This window comes from Columba livia, chromosome 20, assembly GCF_036013475.1.
Source record: "Columba livia isolate bColLiv1 breed racing homer chromosome 20, bColLiv1.pat.W.v2, whole genome shotgun sequence".
Classification (NCBI taxonomy): Eukaryota; Metazoa; Chordata; class Aves; order Columbiformes; family Columbidae; genus Columba; species Columba livia.
Genome location: NC_088621.1, coordinates 6,777,598 through 6,797,665, shown reverse-complemented (window position 1 = coordinate 6,797,665; position 20,068 = coordinate 6,777,598). Strand labels below are relative to the sequence as shown.

Below are 20,068 nucleotides of genomic sequence, written 5' to 3'. Positions count from 1 at the left end.
AGAAACTACATAAAAATCACATTTCTTTAATTAGCTATTAACCAGGCACCACCAAGTAAACATTTAAACAGCTGAGACCAGATCCCCCTTTTAGAAAATTGCTTCCACTGACAATTAGTGTTGTAAATTTTTCCTATTATCCTTTTAAAGGATGAAAATATTGTTGTTATTGACAACAACCAAAGAAAACTTCACCTTTTCATCCCTGGTTATACACAGGCAATAAAGGACCCTTTATTTGAGCAAAAAAAAGAGGCTCAAAACTCTCCTGGTTGGAGTTTGAAGACTGTTTACTGGGCAACAGAGACATCATTCCCACCACTGCTTAGAACAGGGAGGGTGGAGAGAGCCTGGAAATGGTGGCTTTGAGGTGTTGGGTCTCCTATGTCCTCTGCATTTCTAAATACACACCACTTTCTTCATGCAAATCTCTACTTCAGGTAACTTATGTAAGTTTACCGCTCCTATGGGCACTTCAGAGATGAGATGCCACCACAGAAGTCATGATCACACCTTACAAAGCAACCGGCAAAGCAAACCAGCTCAGTTCAACACAAACTATTGCTAAAGCTTCTGAAGAAAATAACCTTGTATGTCTGGCTCAGCAAAGAGTTTTGAGCAACACCAGACTGTCAAGGTTCTTTCCATTTTACTTTTTGTTGGTTTCCGTGAAATCCTCAACCCTGACAGTGCATGGACTGACTTTCTGGGTTTCATTTCCATCCAGTTATTTGTCTTTGTATTTATGAATGAAAGTATCCTTGGGCAGAAGGTGTTGTCCAGATTAGAAGCAGGCAGAATTTCTCAGCTGAAACTTTTATCCCTGCCCAAAGAAAACAGGCATATTTGGGTCAACAAAAACATTGCAAATTTATGTTGGATTTGTCACTTCAGCTGAAAAAATAAAAGTCATCAGCCTGAAAGCGCTTACACATTTTCAAACCAAAATTAATAAATTAATTTCAATTAACAAGAAAAGGTTACAGGCACTTTAATGAAAGGAAGCATTATGTATCGAGTCAAACAAAATGTTTTGTTTAACCTGAACAGATTCCCTTTTTTGGTCCTTTCACCAGTATCATCCTCCTCTCTTGAACCTGGGGAGCTGTTTTGTTTTTCAGGAAACATTTTCCTCGCAGCTTTTTGGAGCAGACGGCTCAGCTTGTTTTGTTCCCTGCAGCACTTCAGCTCCTTCCTGCCTTTTCCAGGACAATGTGTGCCTACCAGTATCAAGACTACTGTTCCTTAGAAACTGGGCAGATTCTTGCTAGAGAGAACACTCTGCCTTTTGCTGGTAAGACCAGGGACAATCCAACAGGTTACAAGGCAGGGTGATACAGCGCTGCTGTGGAAGGCGGTTTTTGCCCATGCCCAGCCTGCCAGGACAGGAGCCTGTGAACACTCACCCTCCTTAGCCAGGAACTTTTTGACTCATTCTACCCAAGCAAATGTTTCTTAACTTAAAAAAAACAAAGGTCAAATATCCCTCAGCCACTGTCACCCAAGGGTCAGAAACCACTTAAAATGTATAGATGGATCTGAAAGCGTTTAATGGTCTGTAATGACAGATACAGAGACCCTCCAGCTGGATGTCACAAAAATTAGAGTAAGCACTTTACAAGGAGATGTGGGAAGAGAGATCCCTTCACTGATTCTTCAACTAGAGATCCAGCTAATTACCCACCAGATGGATGCTAATGTGCTCAGAGGGGCTTGTTGCATTGAGAAGGGGTGTTTAACACGCCCTCCCCATATACCCGGGACCGATTAGTTGCTGTCCCCTGCCAGTACTTCACCTTTGATTTCACAGGAATGCTCAGGCTAAAGATGCCCAGCTCTCAGCTATGACGTGCTATGGATCCAGTGGCCATTTCAGCAATGCTCAGGGACATTTCTGCTCAGGGATTTGCTCTCTTAGCAGCAAGGGACTGGCCAGTCTGCTCAGATGGCCTCTCTGGCTTAATCAGGGCCCTCTCACAACTGCAGGATTGCCCTTGAATATTGAACCTTCCCTTGGTAACCCCATTCTCCTGCATGGCCACAAAATGCAGCATTTCCTGGCTGGCAGAGACTGCAGACTTGGACACACAACAGAGTAGGACATGGTTTGAGGAGGTTTGGCCCACAATGAGTCAAGGAGGGAGAGGATAGTCTGCTAATGTCCATTCACAAGCCTTTTCTGCTTTTAACCCATGAGAAAAAAAACAAACAGAGCGGTGCTTGTCTCCCAATGCTTCTCCGTACCTCTGCGCCTGGCTACTGCCTCTCCAGCACAACTGGTTGGGATTGCTTTCTTGGAAAGACACAGGAGATACACATCCTTTCTGCACGCTGCAGTGACCACCTCTGAAACAAACAAGACCCATTTCTGAAACATTAAATACAGGGACTGTTAAACACGTCCAGACCCACATGAACAGTTTCTTTAAGGTGTGCAACCCTATGGTTGTCTTCCCAAGAAACAGACACTACGACAGCAGCTCTGCAGCACAGCAAATGTGATCAGACTGGTCATGGTGTATTTACCCTGGCAGGAGCACAACCAAGCACAGCGGAACGTTTGCATGTCCAGCACAGTTTGGGACAAGATTATTGGCAAATCTCATCTCTATAGACCCACTCAAAAAAGCCTCTTCGTCAGGGGGAAATAAGAAGACAAATTCTTATACAAAAAAAATATCTCTGGGGTTCATTCTTACCACTTCCTCCAGTCCTCCTTCTAACCAACCCATGATCTCACAGGCACTGCTACTGTGCAAAGCTGCATTACGCCCTGGTTTGTGGGATTACAAGAGACCATGTGTGAATGTGAAAAAAAACCCATCCCAATCTTAATAAGCACCTCACCCTCTCACCAAGACATGGTTTGGACCGGCAGATTTTGTCCTGTTAATCTCAGCAACATCACAAATTACAGTGTGCAAACATTAATTGAGACCACACCCTGAAAGAGCGAAGGGAATTGATGTGCAGCAGCGCGACAGAGCTGGACAGTGGCACCAAGACAATTTCTAGCACACGACAGCTGCAAATCAGAGGTTAACTTGTCTAACCAGCCCCTCTGCACCACATCAGTTACACAAAACACCACCCTGGAATTTGTGCTCTCAAGTTACTGGGTTGCCAGCATTTAACACGTCTCAGGTGGAGCCAGCAAAAGTTCTTGTAAAACTGATCCTGGACTGCACTACTAGACCTAAGGTGGTAATTCACCTGGATAGTTTGTACATGTGAGGTTTGAGCACTGGTGTAGTGAAATGAAATTTGCTTCATCAAAATCTGCAGGTGATCAGATTCAGATCGCTGTGCACAGTCTGCACAGACCCAGGGAAGCCAGTGGACTCACTGAAGATTCGGAACAGAATTTGATTGAGAATGATAAATATTATTTCTGGAAGCAGTAAGTTTTCCTGGAATTCCACATAAAGTCTAACCTTACAAACAGGTGGTGTGGGACACAGAAGGCACAGGAAAAGCAACATGGAAAAACCCACATGCAATCTCTCCTCATACAGATCTAATTCCATACCCAGACATACCCAGGTGGATAAAAACTCTACTACAGGACAGAAGAAACTATTCCAGCCACACCTCACTGTTCGCACTGGAGAGACCCTCCTTTAGCAAGGTACTGCTGACTAAACAGAGAACTTCAAACACCAGCGACCCAGGTAGAGGCTGGTCTGGCTCAGTGGCTCCTGATGCACAGTTGACCCAGAGCTAAACTAATTAGCCCGTTTTCTTTTCAAGTGTTCTCAAATACCACTTGGCCATGTCACTCCACACTGGAGAACTCTAAAGCAGAATAATTACACTGGCGAATGTTTGATTGAAAATTACACTCAAATGATGTAAACAGCAAGAGGTTCCCTCCCAATCCAAAAGGCCTGATTCAGGACTCTGGGGCAGCTCCCCTTTAAAGTCAGTATAATTCCGCAAGTCCAGGAAGCATGGTAATAGAGAAAAAAATAAACTTATGTTTGGCACACAGGCCTGATTCATTTTGCTAGCAGTCCCCTCTGATGCTGATGCAGCCCAAATGTGGCTGATGAGCCTGTTACAGCCTTGAGTGGCTCAGATGTGGGCAGGAGGAGGGAACACGGCGTTATTCTCCATTGGCGACAGCAGCCCAGAGGCACAGCTCAGTGAGAATTTTAAGTAGGTAAAATGCTAAGCATTGAAGTGAGATTCTGTCCCAAAACTTCCTGTGGGTTACATTTGCACCTCAGTTTCTCTACCTGTAAAATAATAATTACCCAACACACCAGTTCTTGTAGGACTTAATTAGCACTTGTCAACCTCTTAGAGCTCCTCAAGGGAAGAGGAGCTATGCACCACAAAGTACTAATTAATGGAAGAATCCTTTAGAACAAAGTATACGATTCTGTTGTTGTCAGATCTAATAAAGTCATAAAAAACAGGGCTGGAAGGGATATCAAATAGTAACCTAGGCCGTTCCCCTGCCCTCAGGCATGATCAAGTATATCTAAATTACTCGTGATAGATGAATACCCCTAAATCTTGGGATGCTCAAGCTGCAGATTAAAATAGATAAAGATGGACTCACATTACACGTACACTGCACTCTGCAGACAAATACTCCTGCACGTGTGGCACATGTGGCCTCTCTTAAGTGCTCTCTGCACTGGCCTGAAAGAGGCTTTGCTGCACCCGCAAGCAAAAGGTACTGCGAGATCAACCGATCTTTCCAACTCAGTATTATTACAGCTCCAGCAATAAAAAGCCCCATTGTAGCTTACAATCCCCAAATCTCAAAATTGGAATTAATGAGAAACACAAAATGTGAAAAAGACCTCCAAACGGGGAATGAAGCAGAGAGGTGTTAAAGGATATGCTCGCGGTTAGGCAGGGCTTCAGTGAGACCCAGAAATTTGGTGCAAATCACCCAAGTCTCACACATGGCTGAATTGCAAGACTTCCCTTCCATAATACCTTCAAATCACTTTTGTTATGTTTTTCCCCACTTCTCTCCCTCCTTTCCAACCCCAAGGGTCCATCTAAAGTACAGTTTAGCCTAACATATAATTCAGATGTGGCTACTGAAGCATTGCACAGCCTTAAGTTTGAAATTTCCTTTTTTTTTTAAACTGAAGTTAGACAGGTCAGACCTGAAACATTAGCTACACAAAGATTTTTAGGCCATTTTTTAAAAATGCTTTAATTGTAAAAATGTGCCAGTTCAAGTAGCCTTTCCAAGTTCTACATGCAAAGTACAGTAGAAGATACCTTTTATTTGATTAACTTCATACAGGAAAGCTTTTGAAACTTATACTTTCTTCATCAGGCTAGTGGATAAAAGCTAAGCCAGGCAACTGATACAGCACTTCAGAAGTTTATTAAATTAACCAATTAAACTAAGGCAGTACACAACATACAGAGGCCAAGACAAACAATAGAAGGTGGAACACACTCCTGGGGCTGAGACGATAGTGTTGTGTCAGCATTTCCATTATGAAGCTACTTCAGAGTTATTGTGCAACGTGTGCAATAATAAGAAAAAAAATCATTTAAAAAAAAGCTTAAACAACTGAATCCAGTCATTCTAAGGGATTCCCAAACATGTCCGGGCAGATGGAAACAAGACGCAAACCAGTTTTTCCCTAATTTTGTCACTTGAATCAGAAAGCAGGTTTGGCCTGGAGAAACAGGTTGGCACGTTGCAAGGGAAACAAAGAAGGGCTGGTTGGTTCTCTGGAGCCCAGCATAAGGGGGACTGCTCTTGGTTGCTTGAAAATACAACCGTAATGAACATGATTAATCAAGTACAGCATGTGTGCACGTTTGTGTGGGCTGCGACACAGAGCTTACTTGGTAACAGAAGGCCTTTGCGGTAAGGCTGGCATCTTGTATGGCATCCTACCCTCAATCACAGCATCACTCCACGGCCATGTAACACACATGGCAAAACAAAACAAATCACAAATACAGCAAAACTGTTTGCATTGGCGGAGCTGAACCACAGAAGTATGTTTGGGTGCTCAGCATCAGGTTCTGATCCCAGTTTTGAAGGTTGTTCCTTCCCTGTACAAGTGCAGATTGTTTGGGTAACAAAGATTCAGTGGTTTCACGTTACATTTCACAGCACATGAAAACCTTTTCACGAGGTGCAAACCTTTTCACGCAGCCCCAGAACAACTCATTGAGGGGAGAAGGAAAAAAAAAGACCGATAATGGAAACACTGACACAACATTTACTGTAACAGCATGATCAGCAGCAGCTATAATTCTCCTTCAGAAAGTTACACCCACGATGCTTTCTTTGGCCTGTACACCTTGTATACTGCCTTGGTTTAACTGGTTAATTTAATAAGCTTCAGAAATATGTAGTTGCCTGGCTGAAAAAGCTGGAGACGATTGAAAACTGGGTAGCCTGGCTTGTGACTACAAGTTGTTCTTGGGATGGCACATCCGCAGCTCAGTACAGCATTCCGGCTCCGCTCCACTCCAAGGGCAGTTCTACCCCTGCTCTGGAAACCTAGAAATAAAATCCAGCTCAGACCTCAGCAACACAGAGCAGCCACATGGCTCTGGATATGAAAGCAGCTTGACAAATGAAGGTTAAATTGAATTAGCTGAACCCACTTAGTGTTCCAGTTCTGCGACAGAGTTTAAGAGAGGCTGGGGAGTGCTGGGAAAGTACATGGGTGTTTTAGAAGAGACAGAGTGCCATGGGGGGTGAGCACCAGCCTGGGACCCCACAGACCCACTGCTACTCCTGCCTTTGCCAATGACCCCAAAGAAACCACTTCATGTGTTTTTCTTGCCCCTTTTGCCCTTTTTCTGCTTTGATTACAAAGTCTTCCAAGGGATTGCATCACCCTGTTTGTACAAAATATGCATTCGCATAACATCTCACACAACAAGGCCCTGATCACAGCTGGAGCTTCTAGACACAAGAGTTATAAAGAAAAATATTAGCAAATTCAATGTGTTTAAAGGCCCATTATGGGTATTTTGTAACCAACATTTTTTCATTCAAGATGCTACTGTGTTGTTTTGCCAGATGATGCAGGATAGAGAAAGGTCCTGTGTGGAATACGTAGGCTGATGCTATTCCTTGCAGGTAGAACCTGAGGGGCATCTTGGAGATGGAAAAGGGATGGACTATTTTGTCGGTCAGGACTGTCAAACTCATTTTCAGCAGGGGCCACATCAGCCTCACAGTTGCCTTCAAAGGGTTGAATGTAACTTCAGGGTTGTATAAATGTACAAGTAGTTATATGTATAGAGTCCTAAAATTACATTCACTCCTTTGAAAGCAACCACGAGGCTGATGTGGCCCCTGGTGAAAATGAGTTAGAGACTCCTCTTGTAGGTGAATAGTGAAAAATCAACAACAGCTGTATAGCTCTGACAACCTGACAAGGAAATTTTTCTATCCTGTGGTCCAGTTTCACTATCTCTCTTCACAAGATGTTGGTGCCTTCAAACCCAGATTCATTGGTTCAGCCTCATGCGGACACATAATTCAGTCCTAATCTAATCAAAGACTGTGATTGAATTAAAATGCCGTTTGGACCAATCCTAGAGTTAACATTATTTCTACCCAGTTTGTCTCCCTTTATACTCATCCTCAAAACGGTGAATAACAAATGAAGACAAAAAGGAGAAAATAAATTAAGACAAGTAGTGACCAATCTTCCACACCCAGGGTTGCAGCTAACAACTGTCTAACTAGAAAGCTGCAAAAGAGTCACCCGCGCCAGCAACAGCATCAGCAGGAGCTGAGCTGGAGCCTCAAGTTCTGGCAGTAGCAGTGGCAGTGCCCCAAGAACAATACGTGAAGGAGCAAGGCCAGCGGCAGCAGCCCCTCGGGCTGTCCAACACCCAGGAGCCCCAGCTCTTCACTGGGGAAAGTGCACCCAGCAGTCTGGCCTTGCAACCTAAAGGAGGGAGGAAAAGCAGCTGTTAACCTTGATCCCTTTCCAAAGCGCCACAGATCTCCTGAAAACAGAGGTAGGAGAATTAGACTGGCAATACAGGCTGTTTAACAGCCTACAGAAACAGCATCAGAGTAGACGCGCTTTCCTACACCCATTCCCAAAGCTTGGATTTTTTACGTTTGTCTTGTGAACTTAGCATCCAAACTGGGTTTGAATGAGGTGATTCCACACAGCCCAAGAAGCAACAATGCAAGTTATCATCATCTACCTTGTTATTCCTGTGCATCTTGAAGAGTCCTCCTGCAAAGCACCCATCTGTATAGTGTTAAGAATCCTAACAGAGCGCCAGGACTGATCCAAAGAGAATGAGATGAGCAAGCGCAAAGCAACTTATTCAAGAGTTCATTAAGCCAGTTACAGACTTGGCCTTCTTAATCTTCACCTGGTGACCTACATCCCCACCCTTGATCCCTCCGTGCATCCCACAGCACAATGTCAGACAGCACAATTCAACTGAATCGGGGCTGACCAGCTCCTGCAGAGCTCAGTGGAAAACCTGCCACCATTTCTGCAAAACCTGTGATTTAGATTTGTGCCAGCCAAAGCTGTCACATTTGCTACACCAGTGCCATAGTGTAACTGCATTAACGGCATTTACTGTTCAATAGTTGGAGCTGTAACACGTAATGATGCGCAACATGCCGGTACTTCAGCTGTCTGGAATAAAACATTGAACATTCCTCCTCTACATCCTCCAGCTGAAGCTGGATGTTCTCTTCTCGGTCTCAGTACCATTGTTCGGGTTTTCTTCTCATTTCTTTTGAAATTCTTAAAATCAAAATGCAAGGTTTTGCCCTTTTAAAGGGGAAAATAGGCTGGAGTGAGTAAAATACCCTTTCCTTTTAATGATCTGCTGCCCAGCCAGCTGGGACAGAGTTGGAGATGATGTCAGATTCCTGGTGCTTTAACACAACAGGGCTGTTTCCCCTAAATATTTCTCTAACTAAGCAGAACTCAAAGGTTTCCTTCTTCAGCAAACACCTGAGCAGAAATGACTCACCGTGTAGGCAACTGGCACACATCTCTCAGCCCTAGTGCCAAGCCTACTTATATTGTTAAAATACTGAAAGGGGAGTTTTCCTTCAGTAACTTCCAAAAAGGCTTGTCCATCTATATTTTGCACCAAAAAAAGAGTAGCCTTGTGCCCAGTTTTGCCAAGGGAGCAATGAGTTGGGGTAAAGCATATTTGTAAGACCAGCTATACAGCAAAGTCATTTTTTCAAGCTCATGAAACATTAGAATGCATCTATCACTAATCAAATCACTTTTTATTTTCTTTGCCTGACTCCCCTCAAAAATAACGCATATATGATCATGGTGTGCATGAGTGTGCATCTCTAATAACTTTTGAATGAGTTGGTTGCTTTCAGCTTAATCTGATAGCGACAGGAGTTTCAGAGCTGTCATGTTGCCACAAGTTTCATGAAAATAGGAAACTGGATAGAAAAGAAAGACATAGAGGCTGGAAAGCTGCAGCATGAGTTCACCCAGCGTTAGGCACCAGAAAATGACATTGTAAAGGCACTGACGGGTGGAATAGCCCCAATGGAAGGTTACAATCGGCCAAGAGATAGAAAGCTGCAGTACACCGAGAACTACACAAAAATTTATTTTGAAGAACACTGCAACAAAAGTCACCAGGTGAAAAGTGAATGGCCTTCAAGGTGTAGCACTCAAAAGAGCAGACAAGACAGCTAAATACTTCAAAGGAAGCCTACAAGCAAAAGTACTATTAATTTAAACTGAATCCTGGGCTGGACACTCCTCTCACACTTGCCTAGTCATTATTTTCAGAAAAGTGACTTCTGATATACCCCACGGTAAGCCCCAGATCATACAAATCCACTCTTTATTGCCTGAATAGTGCCATTTAAAATCAATAGGATTACTCATAGTGGTAAAGTTAAGCACCTGTGAAAGTGTTTGCAAGATTGAGGCCTAAGGCCCGGTCTAGGCACAGCTTTCGTACTTGAAAAACTGGTTCACTTGAAGGTTTGTTTTGTTTTCAGTTTTATTTTTAAAGAAAACAACGGAATAATTAAAGCCATTCAACCACTTTAAAGTGGACACGTTTTTATTACTATAACGGGAACTTCCAACAGCCATTCCCAGGTCAGCCACGCTGCTCCAACTGCACTCACGCTGTCAGGAATTGCGCCAACGCCCTTCAGAGCAGCCCCAATTTTTGCGATACCAGCCCACTATGTCTACTCAAAGCTCTCCAGGTAATTCATCCACAGAAAACGATAGAAAAAGCAACATGGGCAAACCCACGTTTGAAGAACATCTGGTCTGGAGCATGTCAAAAAGTAGCATTATTCATTTTATTTCCATAATTTTCTTCCTATCCTGTGTGTGCCCACACCCCCTGGGAAACAACAACAAAATACACCAAAAAAACCTTCAGAGCTCAGAGTTTCATGTGCACAGAATTAAGGAAGGTGAAACAAGTCAAGATTGCCTCACAAGAAGACAACAAAAAGGAGCATCCACTCTAAGGAAAACACCCCAAACTTCAGGAGATGCTAGGAGGAAGAGGGGGTGGAACAGTGAACTAACATATTTGGATTGCTAAGAGATTAAAAAAATTGTCATAATTTCAAAGAAGAAGAAAAAGACAAAAGACATTAAGAGTAAACAGGAAATTTGGGAAATCTACTTCACTCAAAGAAACAAACATCTGGAATAAATTCTCAAGAATTTAAGACCATCAAAGCAAAGCATTAATGAGGTTAAGAGACAGCTAGACTGGAGGAGGAGACTGAAGAACACAGTGACAAAGGAGAGAGGTGGAGCTGAGATAAACCTGGAGGCCTAAAGCCTAAAGGGCTTTGTTTCTCGCCCTGCCCAATACTTCCTTATCTTCTCATTGCTCCAGGGTTAATTCCCCCCCTGCTGCTTTTAGGTTTATGGAAAAAAAAACCAATACTTTTTTTCCTAGTAATTCTGTGCCAGAATCTGTGACATGATACTTCATTGTTGAGCCTCCAATTGTCTAAGTTTAACTCAGAAGAGTGCGAGAAAACTAGACCCATGCTACTCTTTCAACCAAGTAGAGCTTTCTGGAGTCTGGAGTCCTCGTTCCTCACTCTCACACTTCAAAATAAGAATACTTCTTACCTTTGTTATAGAATGTTTCTTCAAGAAGAAAAACATTATCCCTTTAATCAAAAGGACTTAGTCAATATCTCCATGGATTCAAGAGCTGTTTTTTAAAAGACTAATTTGTTTTAAAGTAATTAAAACCAGGCTAAACAACACCTTTAAAGATGACATAAACAGTAGGCATAAATGAATAAGGAGTCTAAAAAGGAAATGCTTAGCATGACTTATCCCTTAGTATCCAGATCCCTCTCTAGAAGGGATAATCAGAAAGCTATGTTGGCCCTTTTTCAGAGAATGGTCTTACATCTCTGCCTGGACTGTTATTAACTATATTGGTTACGTTCATGGTCGTTAACAGCCTTTAAAAGATGATCTTGGGATTTCATTTTCCATCTCCCATTATTGAGCAATGGAATATTCATAAAACAGTAGACGGAAACAACTCAGAAGAAAAAGAAAAGAAAGCCTCCAAGTTCCCATCTCTGCCAGTTAAATTAAACTAAACGGAGGATTCAACATCAAATTGATTCAGGAGTGGCAGTATATATGCACACACGTTAAAAAGCACACTGGGGGGGGTACAGAATAATAAAACATGCACTTGCCTGTCCTCTGCTCTAATAACCACATGCAAACTTCAGCCAAGCCTGACAGAGTGGGAGAGGTTTCAAAGATATGAAGTTCCTGTGGGTTTCTCAGGATAGGCAGCTGGGGAAAGGATGAAGATGCACTTCAGAGCCCCACTGAAGTCAAGTGCTTATTAGACATAAGAGAATCCACACCAGCCTTCATTACTTGCCTGATTGCACAGAGCCCGCTTGTGTTGTTTGTTATCAGCCAAGCACCCACATCTAAGGAGTCAAAAGTTTTATTGGAAACATCTGCTCTCATTTTTGCAAAGGCAGCTGAAGCTCTGCTTCAACCTCAACTGGTTCTCCACGAGCTGCTCCCAAATCCCTGCCTGCACCTTTCCAGCCCAAGAGGAACCACAGGGGCTGTCCTGGGGGCACTGGGGGGGCTGGCTGGCCCTTGGTCACAGAGAACCCCACGCTGTCCCACTGCACTGGGGCGTTATTTTTAACCCGAAACAAAAGAAATATGGCTTGGTCCTTGCAAGGAGCAGTGAATTAGGCCAGAAGAATTTTGAATAACAGGATGCATTCAAGTTACCCAAATGCATTGGTGAATTCAGCCACCAGCTAACACAATGGTCATGGGAGCAGCGGTATCTCCTTCACAAGCCACTTCAGACCCAGTTCCTAACTTCAGAGGTCTCAAGTGTCCTCTGGGACACCCGTTACTAGACTGAATACAAAGAAAGCACCAAAAACCTTATTCCTCGCTTCAGCATTTCTATTAGTTGCCACTAATACCCACAGCAGTTAAGCTGGCCCAGGCCTCTTATTTTCCTCCCAGTCCTAACATGGAGAATCAGTGACAGAATGGTTTTGAAGCACTCCACTTTTCTCCACTGCTTTTTACCTTGCTGTTAAAACATAACTAGAGGGAACCATCCAGAAAAAAAAAAAGTGTTGCTTTTTGTTGTTGTTGTTTTTGCTATCACCCAGGTATGTGGACAGACAACCTGGCCAGACCCCACTGGGAAGAACAGGCTGCTCAACACGTTAGTCTTGGGGCTAAACCAAAAGCAGCTTGATGCACAAACAGGGTCACAAAACACAGGAGATCTTTAATACTAAAAGCAAGCAGTTGTTTTTTCAGCGACTGAGGGGTGCTTTAGTAAGCACACTGTGTTGTAGTGGCTGGGAAAAGGTGATAAGCTTTATACATTATATGAAAAGCCAGGGGGTTACTTTATATAATCAGACACAGCTGACTAAACAGGGCCCTGAAAGTCATTCACAGCCAAGGTAAGACAAAACAAAACAACAAAACCCCCACAACCTTCCTGTCCCACCTCCCCCAAAGAACTATTTCCCCAGGCACAAACCTAGGGTTGATCCAAGGCCTCAAACACCCTAATTAATATGCTGCTTGGAAAACAAAACAACAAACTGAAAAAGCACAGGCTTACCTTGGCATGCAGAGGCCTCCCGTCCACATTGGCTGCGTGTGGGTGCAGAGCAGCCGCTGTGACTGAGCCCAACGGCTTCTCCTCGTGCCCTCGGTGGTTCTGGGGAGCAGAGTGGAGCCCATCAGCGCTAATCCCCCACACCTGTGGGGTTCAGGAGCACCTCCCAGCCCCACACAGGTGTGGGAAGGTTCCAGGTGTCAGCACTCAACAGCAGACCTGGGCTCAGGGCACTACCCGGGAAGGGCAAACCCCCATTTGCAGAGCAGGCGGCTGCAGCCGCCATGTTTCACCTCAGGCTGAGGGAAAGCTCGGCTCCCAGTGCCAGCCCAGCCATGGCCGCAGCCCGGCTGCGAGAGGCCCAGGGGTTCCCCACAACTCCAGTTAGCACACTCATAAGTGTTTAGCCCAGGAACAAAACTAAATTTTTCCATCTTTTCCAGGAAGGACAGGGCAGCAAGCAGTATTTCAGCATTACTGGTGTGCTGCTGTTTGTACAAACTTGGGTGAACTGTAACACCGGTTTCGAAAGAAATCACTGATATTTCCTTAAGGCTTTTTGCAATTCCAGACAAAATATGGATACGTGTACTGCTTCAGCACTTGATTCACACCCGTATTATTTTTCCAAGCATTAAATTCTGTCGCAGTCTTTATGCTCTCAGCCCAGTTGGGAGGGCACAGATCCTTGCTGAAACTAGCTAATTCCTGCTCTACAAATAGCTTTCTGGCTGCTATTTAAACCACATCCTTTTTACATATTAGCTTGAAGGCAGTAACTTACCCGTAAATTCATTGAGATTTATCTCTTTCTGGCCTGTTAGAAGCAGCCCCCCCACCCCACTCTCTAGTAATGAACTTTATACTCATCACAGCTGTTGTAGAACTTGCAGCTTCCAAAACTTAATGGGACAAGTAGGACAAGTAAGATTACCTGCTGTCCTGCACGGAATCAACATGGCACAAGCCATGCCATGCAATCAGAGCTGTGGGAGTTGGAGTCTTTTCTGGTGCATGCCATGGGCTTTCATTTGGGAATCCAAGTGGATTTGCTCTTGTGTATGAACCAGCTTTGCAGAAGTTGGTTTTCCCCCATCCATAGTGGGAAATCCCTTCTCATTGGGTATAAAGACTACCACAGGATGACTTAGAGAGATATGGCTGGCTGTGGTTCGTGGATAACATCCTGCTGATGTCCACCTGAGTTTATACAGACTGATGAGGAAATGAAGCAAGCCCCACAGGTGAAAAATTTCTGTATATTTGCTGACAGGCAGGGTGAAGTCTAGTGACCTAGAGTACAGTTAAAAAACATGTCCAATGTGAATTATCACAGCTGAAATCAGAAGATATTTCAAGGATGACAAGAGAGAACAAAGAGAAGGAGGAGGAGACTGCCCTAGGGTCAGATACTGTTCAATATTAACCATTTGGAGGGCAAAAGAGAGAACACATACAAAATTTGTGGGTGATGGACAGTAAGCTAAGGCAACTTGGATGGAGTTCAGAGGACAGGGATAGAATTCAGAACAACCTTACATTGCAGGGGAGATAGAAAATCCACAAGAAGGAATTAAAGATCAGTGCAGACTGTTACATGTTAGAAAAAAGGCACCGGTAAAATTCTGAGAGTAATTGGTTAGGTTGTAGTTGCTCAGGAAAGGATCTGAAGTTGAAAGTGCAGCACAGTTGTTCATATGTCAACCCAGTAAAAGACAAGAGTCATTGGGGTGGTATTAACAACACTGCTGTATGTAACATCACAGCATCACAGGTTTATTGAAGTTGGAAGGCACTTGTGGAGGTAGTTTAGACCAAACCTCCTGCTTAGATCAGCATCAGCTAGAGCAAGTCTCCCAGGAGTGTATCCAGTAGTGTCTGAGGTACTTCCAGCAATGGAGACTCCACGACCTATCTGGGAACCTGTTTCAGTATTTCACCACCATCACATTGAAAAGGTTTAAATGGAACTTCCTGCATTTCAGTTTGTGCCCATTGCCCACTGGGAAGAGAATGGATTTGTTGTACTCAGTCCCGTCAACCAGTTAATTAATGAAAATGTTAAACTCTATTTGCATTGTATTTTCACGTAGAAAACTCATACTTCAGATAATCTGCACCTTTTTAGTGAAAATTCAAACTATGTCCTTAGGTAACCCATGCTGGCATATTCCCAAGCTAACAGAGGCAGAGGGGAATCTGATCTAGGAATATTTCTGGGACAGGTAGAACAGGCTACAGGAGGAACAGAAGCGAGCAGTTACTAAGAAAGAGAGGTCTGGAATAAACTTTTCCCCACATTGCCTAGAAACACATATAACCTTCACTGCTGCTGAATCACAGGGGAGTTTTTTGCCTTGTTTGTTTTTTCACAGATAACCAACCCCTGAAATAATTATTCCATTCTGGTTGGTGCTGGGATCTTGAGTCCAAGTTGGCATGCGACATTTTAAGAAACATATGCACAGATTTAAGGTAATCATAAAGAGAGCAGGAAGAAGTGTAGAAGATTGCTGAGAGGAAAAAATGGAAAAAAGAACGTTGAAAAAAGAAAACTAAACAGTCTTCCAGTGTGCTAACATTCATTACAAAGAGGATGCGAAGGATGAAATTGGCTTAATTTGCAGACAGAAAGATTTAGGCTAGATGGTAGGGGAAAAAATGCATTAATATCAGGCAAACTTTGGACTTGGGGCTACCTAGAAACTTTAGACAGGTCACACAAACATTTCTAACAACAATCCTGCCTCCAAGCAGAACAACAAGCTGGGGAAACTCATGAGAACCTTTCTCTGCCTTTCATGACAATATATTTCAAAGGCTTCACAAGGTTTCAGAAAGGTTTATAGGATTAAATGTTTAAGAGTTAATAAAACACATTATCAATTCTACAGTTTCTTTGTTTTTTCCCATCCAAATAGTAATTGTTTGTGAAAGGCTGACACTAAAGAGCAACTGCCAGGGTTCATGCAAGTTCAATTCCCATCTGATCATCTTAATGATGCCTGGTGAGAAGCTGTTTTTGTGGAGTTAACCTCAGCTCTTTGTTCCCTTTAGTTATTTGAATCTGCATCCAAAACCCATAAGCACAGCTCTATGTCCCCAAATGAAAAAGGGGATTGAAAGGAAATCGAGATTGATAAAGATCCTTAGAGCAAGCCTGTAATATTTCCATATTTATCTGAACATCTCTCCTCCCCCCTTATAAAAGGGGAGGGGTACAGCTCCAATTTCTCTTGTGTGATGGTCCAAGATCCTAAGGGGCAGCAGATAGGAAAAAAAAAAGGGGGGAAAATTGATTTTGAACAAAAAAGCGCACCAATGAGGAAGGAGCAGCAGAACTGCAAAAACCTGAAGGCAAACACATAGTGTCACATGGAACTTGGGGCTTTACATAGCCCACAAACCACTTCAGAGAATCAGGAGAGCTCTGTGTGGTTGAAACCACTCTGGCAGTGTCTGAGCATTTGGTAGCTGCTGGAGGACCTCACAGCCTGCACCCTGGTCTGTCTCCATCAGGAACAGAGGGAATTTGGGCTGAATTTCAAGCAGAGTTTCTGCTTTATCTTCCTCAAAAAAAGGCATCTAGGTTGATAAAGGTAAGGAGGGTCAATCAAGTGACTTGCTTCAAAATTGCACTGCTCCAAAACAAATTGTTAATCTAGACAAAGCCTAGCTCAACCGAGTCTGCACTAAGGTGGTCCTATTTTCTATCCTCCCCACAGCTCCATGCTTCTTCCCCATCTGCAGCTGTCGGGGAGCAGCAAGGGCCAGCTGTTCCCCAAGGAAACACGGCCAGCAGGAAAGGGGCCTCACCAATATCCAAGCAAGATGAACCCAAAGATGGTAGTCAGGTTCAAGAGTCCAGATCATCAGGCAAGTCTGTGATGATGAGGTAGTTCCAAAATCAAGCTGAAAAGCCAAGCTATAGGTCATAGTTACATCCGGTGACAGTTATTAGAGTCATATGCAGTTCAGTGATTGTTAAGCCCACAGTGATTTGGAAGGCCCAAGGAGTAGTATAGGTCCAAGAATATAGTTCAAAACGGGCTTAAAGGCCCTGAGCTGAGCTTATGTGAGGCCCTTGGGCTCACAGGCAGCAAGTGTGGGTGGGTATTCCAGGTGAGACTTGTCAAGGCCATTAAGGCCTATTAGTGCACTCCGGGGCCCCAGCAGTTGCAGAAAGGCAAGAAAATCAAGGCAGCTGGTGTGTCTAAAGAGCAGGGAGGTTTCTTCTTAGCACCTGATGTGTGTGTATGAGCTCTAGTGCTGACCTGAGGGATGGAGGGGGTGCAGCCAGGGGAGGGGGAGAACATAGGACTGCTCAGGCCAGACTTACATCAGCCTAAGTTGCCAAAGAGCTGTGTTTGAAGTCAGGTAACTAGGCAGTAACAGATTAAAAAGGGCCTGACAAAAAGTGTGCATGCTTTGATGGAAAAATGTGACCTCATCTTTCAAGAGCACTATCCTTCAGTTTTTGCCTACCAGCTCTCTAGATTGAAGGCTAAAGTTAAGCCTGTGTGCCATTTTATCTAGTCTTCAGTCTCATTCTGAAATCTTTAAAGAGTGCAAAAACCATAAGCACCATCTGACATCTGATGCCTGCATGACTTCAGCTCATATTATTGGAACAGTCAGTACTCATTTGGTTGGGTATGTGATTTTGTAGAGCTCATACAAGGTAGTATTAGACTTTGCATGTGTGTTTGTAGTATACAAGAGCATTTTCCAGAACCAGTGCTCAAGTGATTTCCAAATAAAGCCTGTAAGTGAAACATCCATTTTGCAGCCCTCTCCTTTCTTTTCTGAGAAGTGCTGTCACTTGCTTGGGTCTGCATAAGAACCTAAACCAGAAGCTCATAAATCATATTTTCTGCTGTGCCACTGAAAATCCTCTACCCCCGTGACCTCCCACTGCATATCTATAACCCCATCTTAGAAGCAGTGGTCATACACCTATGAGGAAAAACACATTCTGGGGAGAAAAGAGCCATTGTGTGAAACAGAGGCCAGAACTATGTTTGTACAGGAAGTCTCAGCTTCTGGTGAATTAGCCATGACGTGGAAAAAGTGGTCATGCCGACTCTTGCATTGCATGAGGTTTTACTAATCCCCAAAGCCCGGTCAAACTCCGCACCTTGCTGGGAGGGACCGGTCTGGATGACCATGCAATTGTTTCAGATGTTACAGGAATATACAGCAAGAAGTGGTAAAGCCCTCTCCACGACATCTTCAGCGAGATTCATGCGAGAAAGGGCCCTATTTTGCTTCTAGCTGTGCCCACCGATATTTTAAGGGAGATAATTATTGATAGATACAATTGGGAATCACCTACCTATACTAGAAAAACATTGTGGTTACAGGAATATGTATAGTGCTTCTGGGAAAGGGGTGAGATCTTTTTATATCAATTTTGTGTATGCCAGGAGCCTTCTCATTCTGGTGGTCCTGTGTGACTGAAGAGCACTGAGCACAAGGTTTTGCTGGAGCAACAGAAAATGCAGATAGGGGTCAATGTCCTATCCCTGAGTCATGCAGACGCTAAAGCTCTTTCATGTAGTTTCCGCCGCTCCTGATGAGGGCAGAATTTGACACCTTGGCCTCAAGTTCTTCTACAAAAACTAAGATGGAAACAGAAAATAACTGGCTTCTTACTTCCTCTCAGTGTCTGTGGGGCTGTGGTGCCAACATCACTGATGCAAAAGGAAACCATTTTCATTAGTTGTTAAAACAGCAGAAGCTTGTTTTACTTTGGCTGCAACATCTTCTGACTCCCACGCAGGAAGTATTCATGCAATATTCCACATAGGCAGAACATGTCCAGTTCCTAGAAGTCCAAATACATGAAACTTCAGCCCATTTTAGAAACTACACTGATCCTGGATTATGGCAGTGAGAGGTAGTCTGCTTTCATGTGTAACCTGGGCTACAGTTCCTGAGTTCTGTTCTTGTCTTTGTCCTTAGACTTTTGAAATATCTTTGGCAAAAGACATCCTTCCAGCGTGTGCCTCACCTGTAAAACAAGGCCAATGGCCAACGGGTGAAAGAGCAGGCCTTATTGTTCTTTCATGAACAACCTCCTACACATAATAAAGGTACCTCTGAAGGGAGAAATTCGTTAATACTGGTTTCTAAGTGTGCCTAGCTAAATTTTACTATGAGAAAAATAGCCACTGTTCCACTACTTCTGTTCTTTTGCACTAAAGCAAATGAATCAAGTGGTTTTTAAAACTGGCCACATCACTGAGATGGACTGGGCATATTGCATATTCACAAGAACTTAAGATTGTTTTATTTACACTTTCATTGCTAGGGGCTGCAAAATGGAACAGAAATCTACTTACTAAATGCTCTTCCTGGTGCAATAAGTTAGAGGATTTCTCAATTAGCACATGGAGCTTACATATAAAAGACAAGAGGTTAAGCAACACTGCAGTGCCCAATCGACCATCTGGTGAACATTAGGATTGTCAATAAATCACGAAAGCACCAGTTCATCAAGAAAATTCCATTTCAAACCACTGACAGGAAAAAGAAAAAAAATGCATGGGAAAAAACTCACAAAATTGGTATTTTCATCTTTTATAAAAACAGGAGCATTAAATAACTTTAATCTAATTTCAATTGTTTTATTGGTTCTCTTCTGATGACCACATGGTTTCACATACTGAATGTTTAGCTCTTTGTCTTGCACACAAAAGCATTATGAAATAATTTGGTGCACCATCACAGGAGAAGCTCATCTCTTTCCTCTTAGTCTTTCTCCTCACCATGGGTGATAACGTAACAGAGGTTCTTATAGTCAAGATTACCAGAGACATCTGGAGGGAAAGCAGCAAACATCTGATTGATCTGTGAAACAAACCAGAGATAAGTGTTAAAAACATAGGACTGTGGGACAGCAGCATGTATTGCTTTTCATTTTCAACCCCGTTCAGCTCCCTTCTGCCTTCATCCTCTAACCACT

At 43.4% G+C, this 20,068-nt stretch overlaps 1 protein-coding gene and 1 long non-coding RNA gene across 7 annotated transcripts in view; both read right to left on the bottom strand.

Moving 5' to 3' along the window:
* LOC135575911 (uncharacterized) overlaps positions 1-14,010 on the bottom strand; it is an 86,395-nt gene extending 72,385 nt beyond the window's left edge. Inside the window, exon 1 of one of the 5 annotated variants that reach the window (XR_010467358.1) lies at positions 13,105-14,010. This is a non-coding gene — a long non-coding RNA (uncharacterized LOC135575911). Of the gene's footprint in view, positions 1-8,172; positions 8,321-13,104 lie in introns of those variants that run through there. The other 4 variants (XR_010467360.1, XR_010467357.1, XR_010467361.1 and 1 more) reach the window with 4 other exon arrangements.
* Positions 14,011-19,705: 5,695 nt separating this feature from the next.
* Positions 19,706-20,068, bottom strand: part of MYL10 (myosin light chain 10) — a 72,259-nt gene continuing 71,896 nt past the window's right edge. For both annotated transcript variants that reach the window (XM_021287010.2, XM_005501952.3), the window contains one exon: positions 19,706-19,953. In XM_021287010.2, coding sequence (XP_021142685.1) covers positions 19,855-19,953 — 99 coding nt within the window. In that variant the 3' untranslated portion in view covers positions 19,706-19,854. The remainder of the gene's footprint in view (positions 19,954-20,068) is intronic.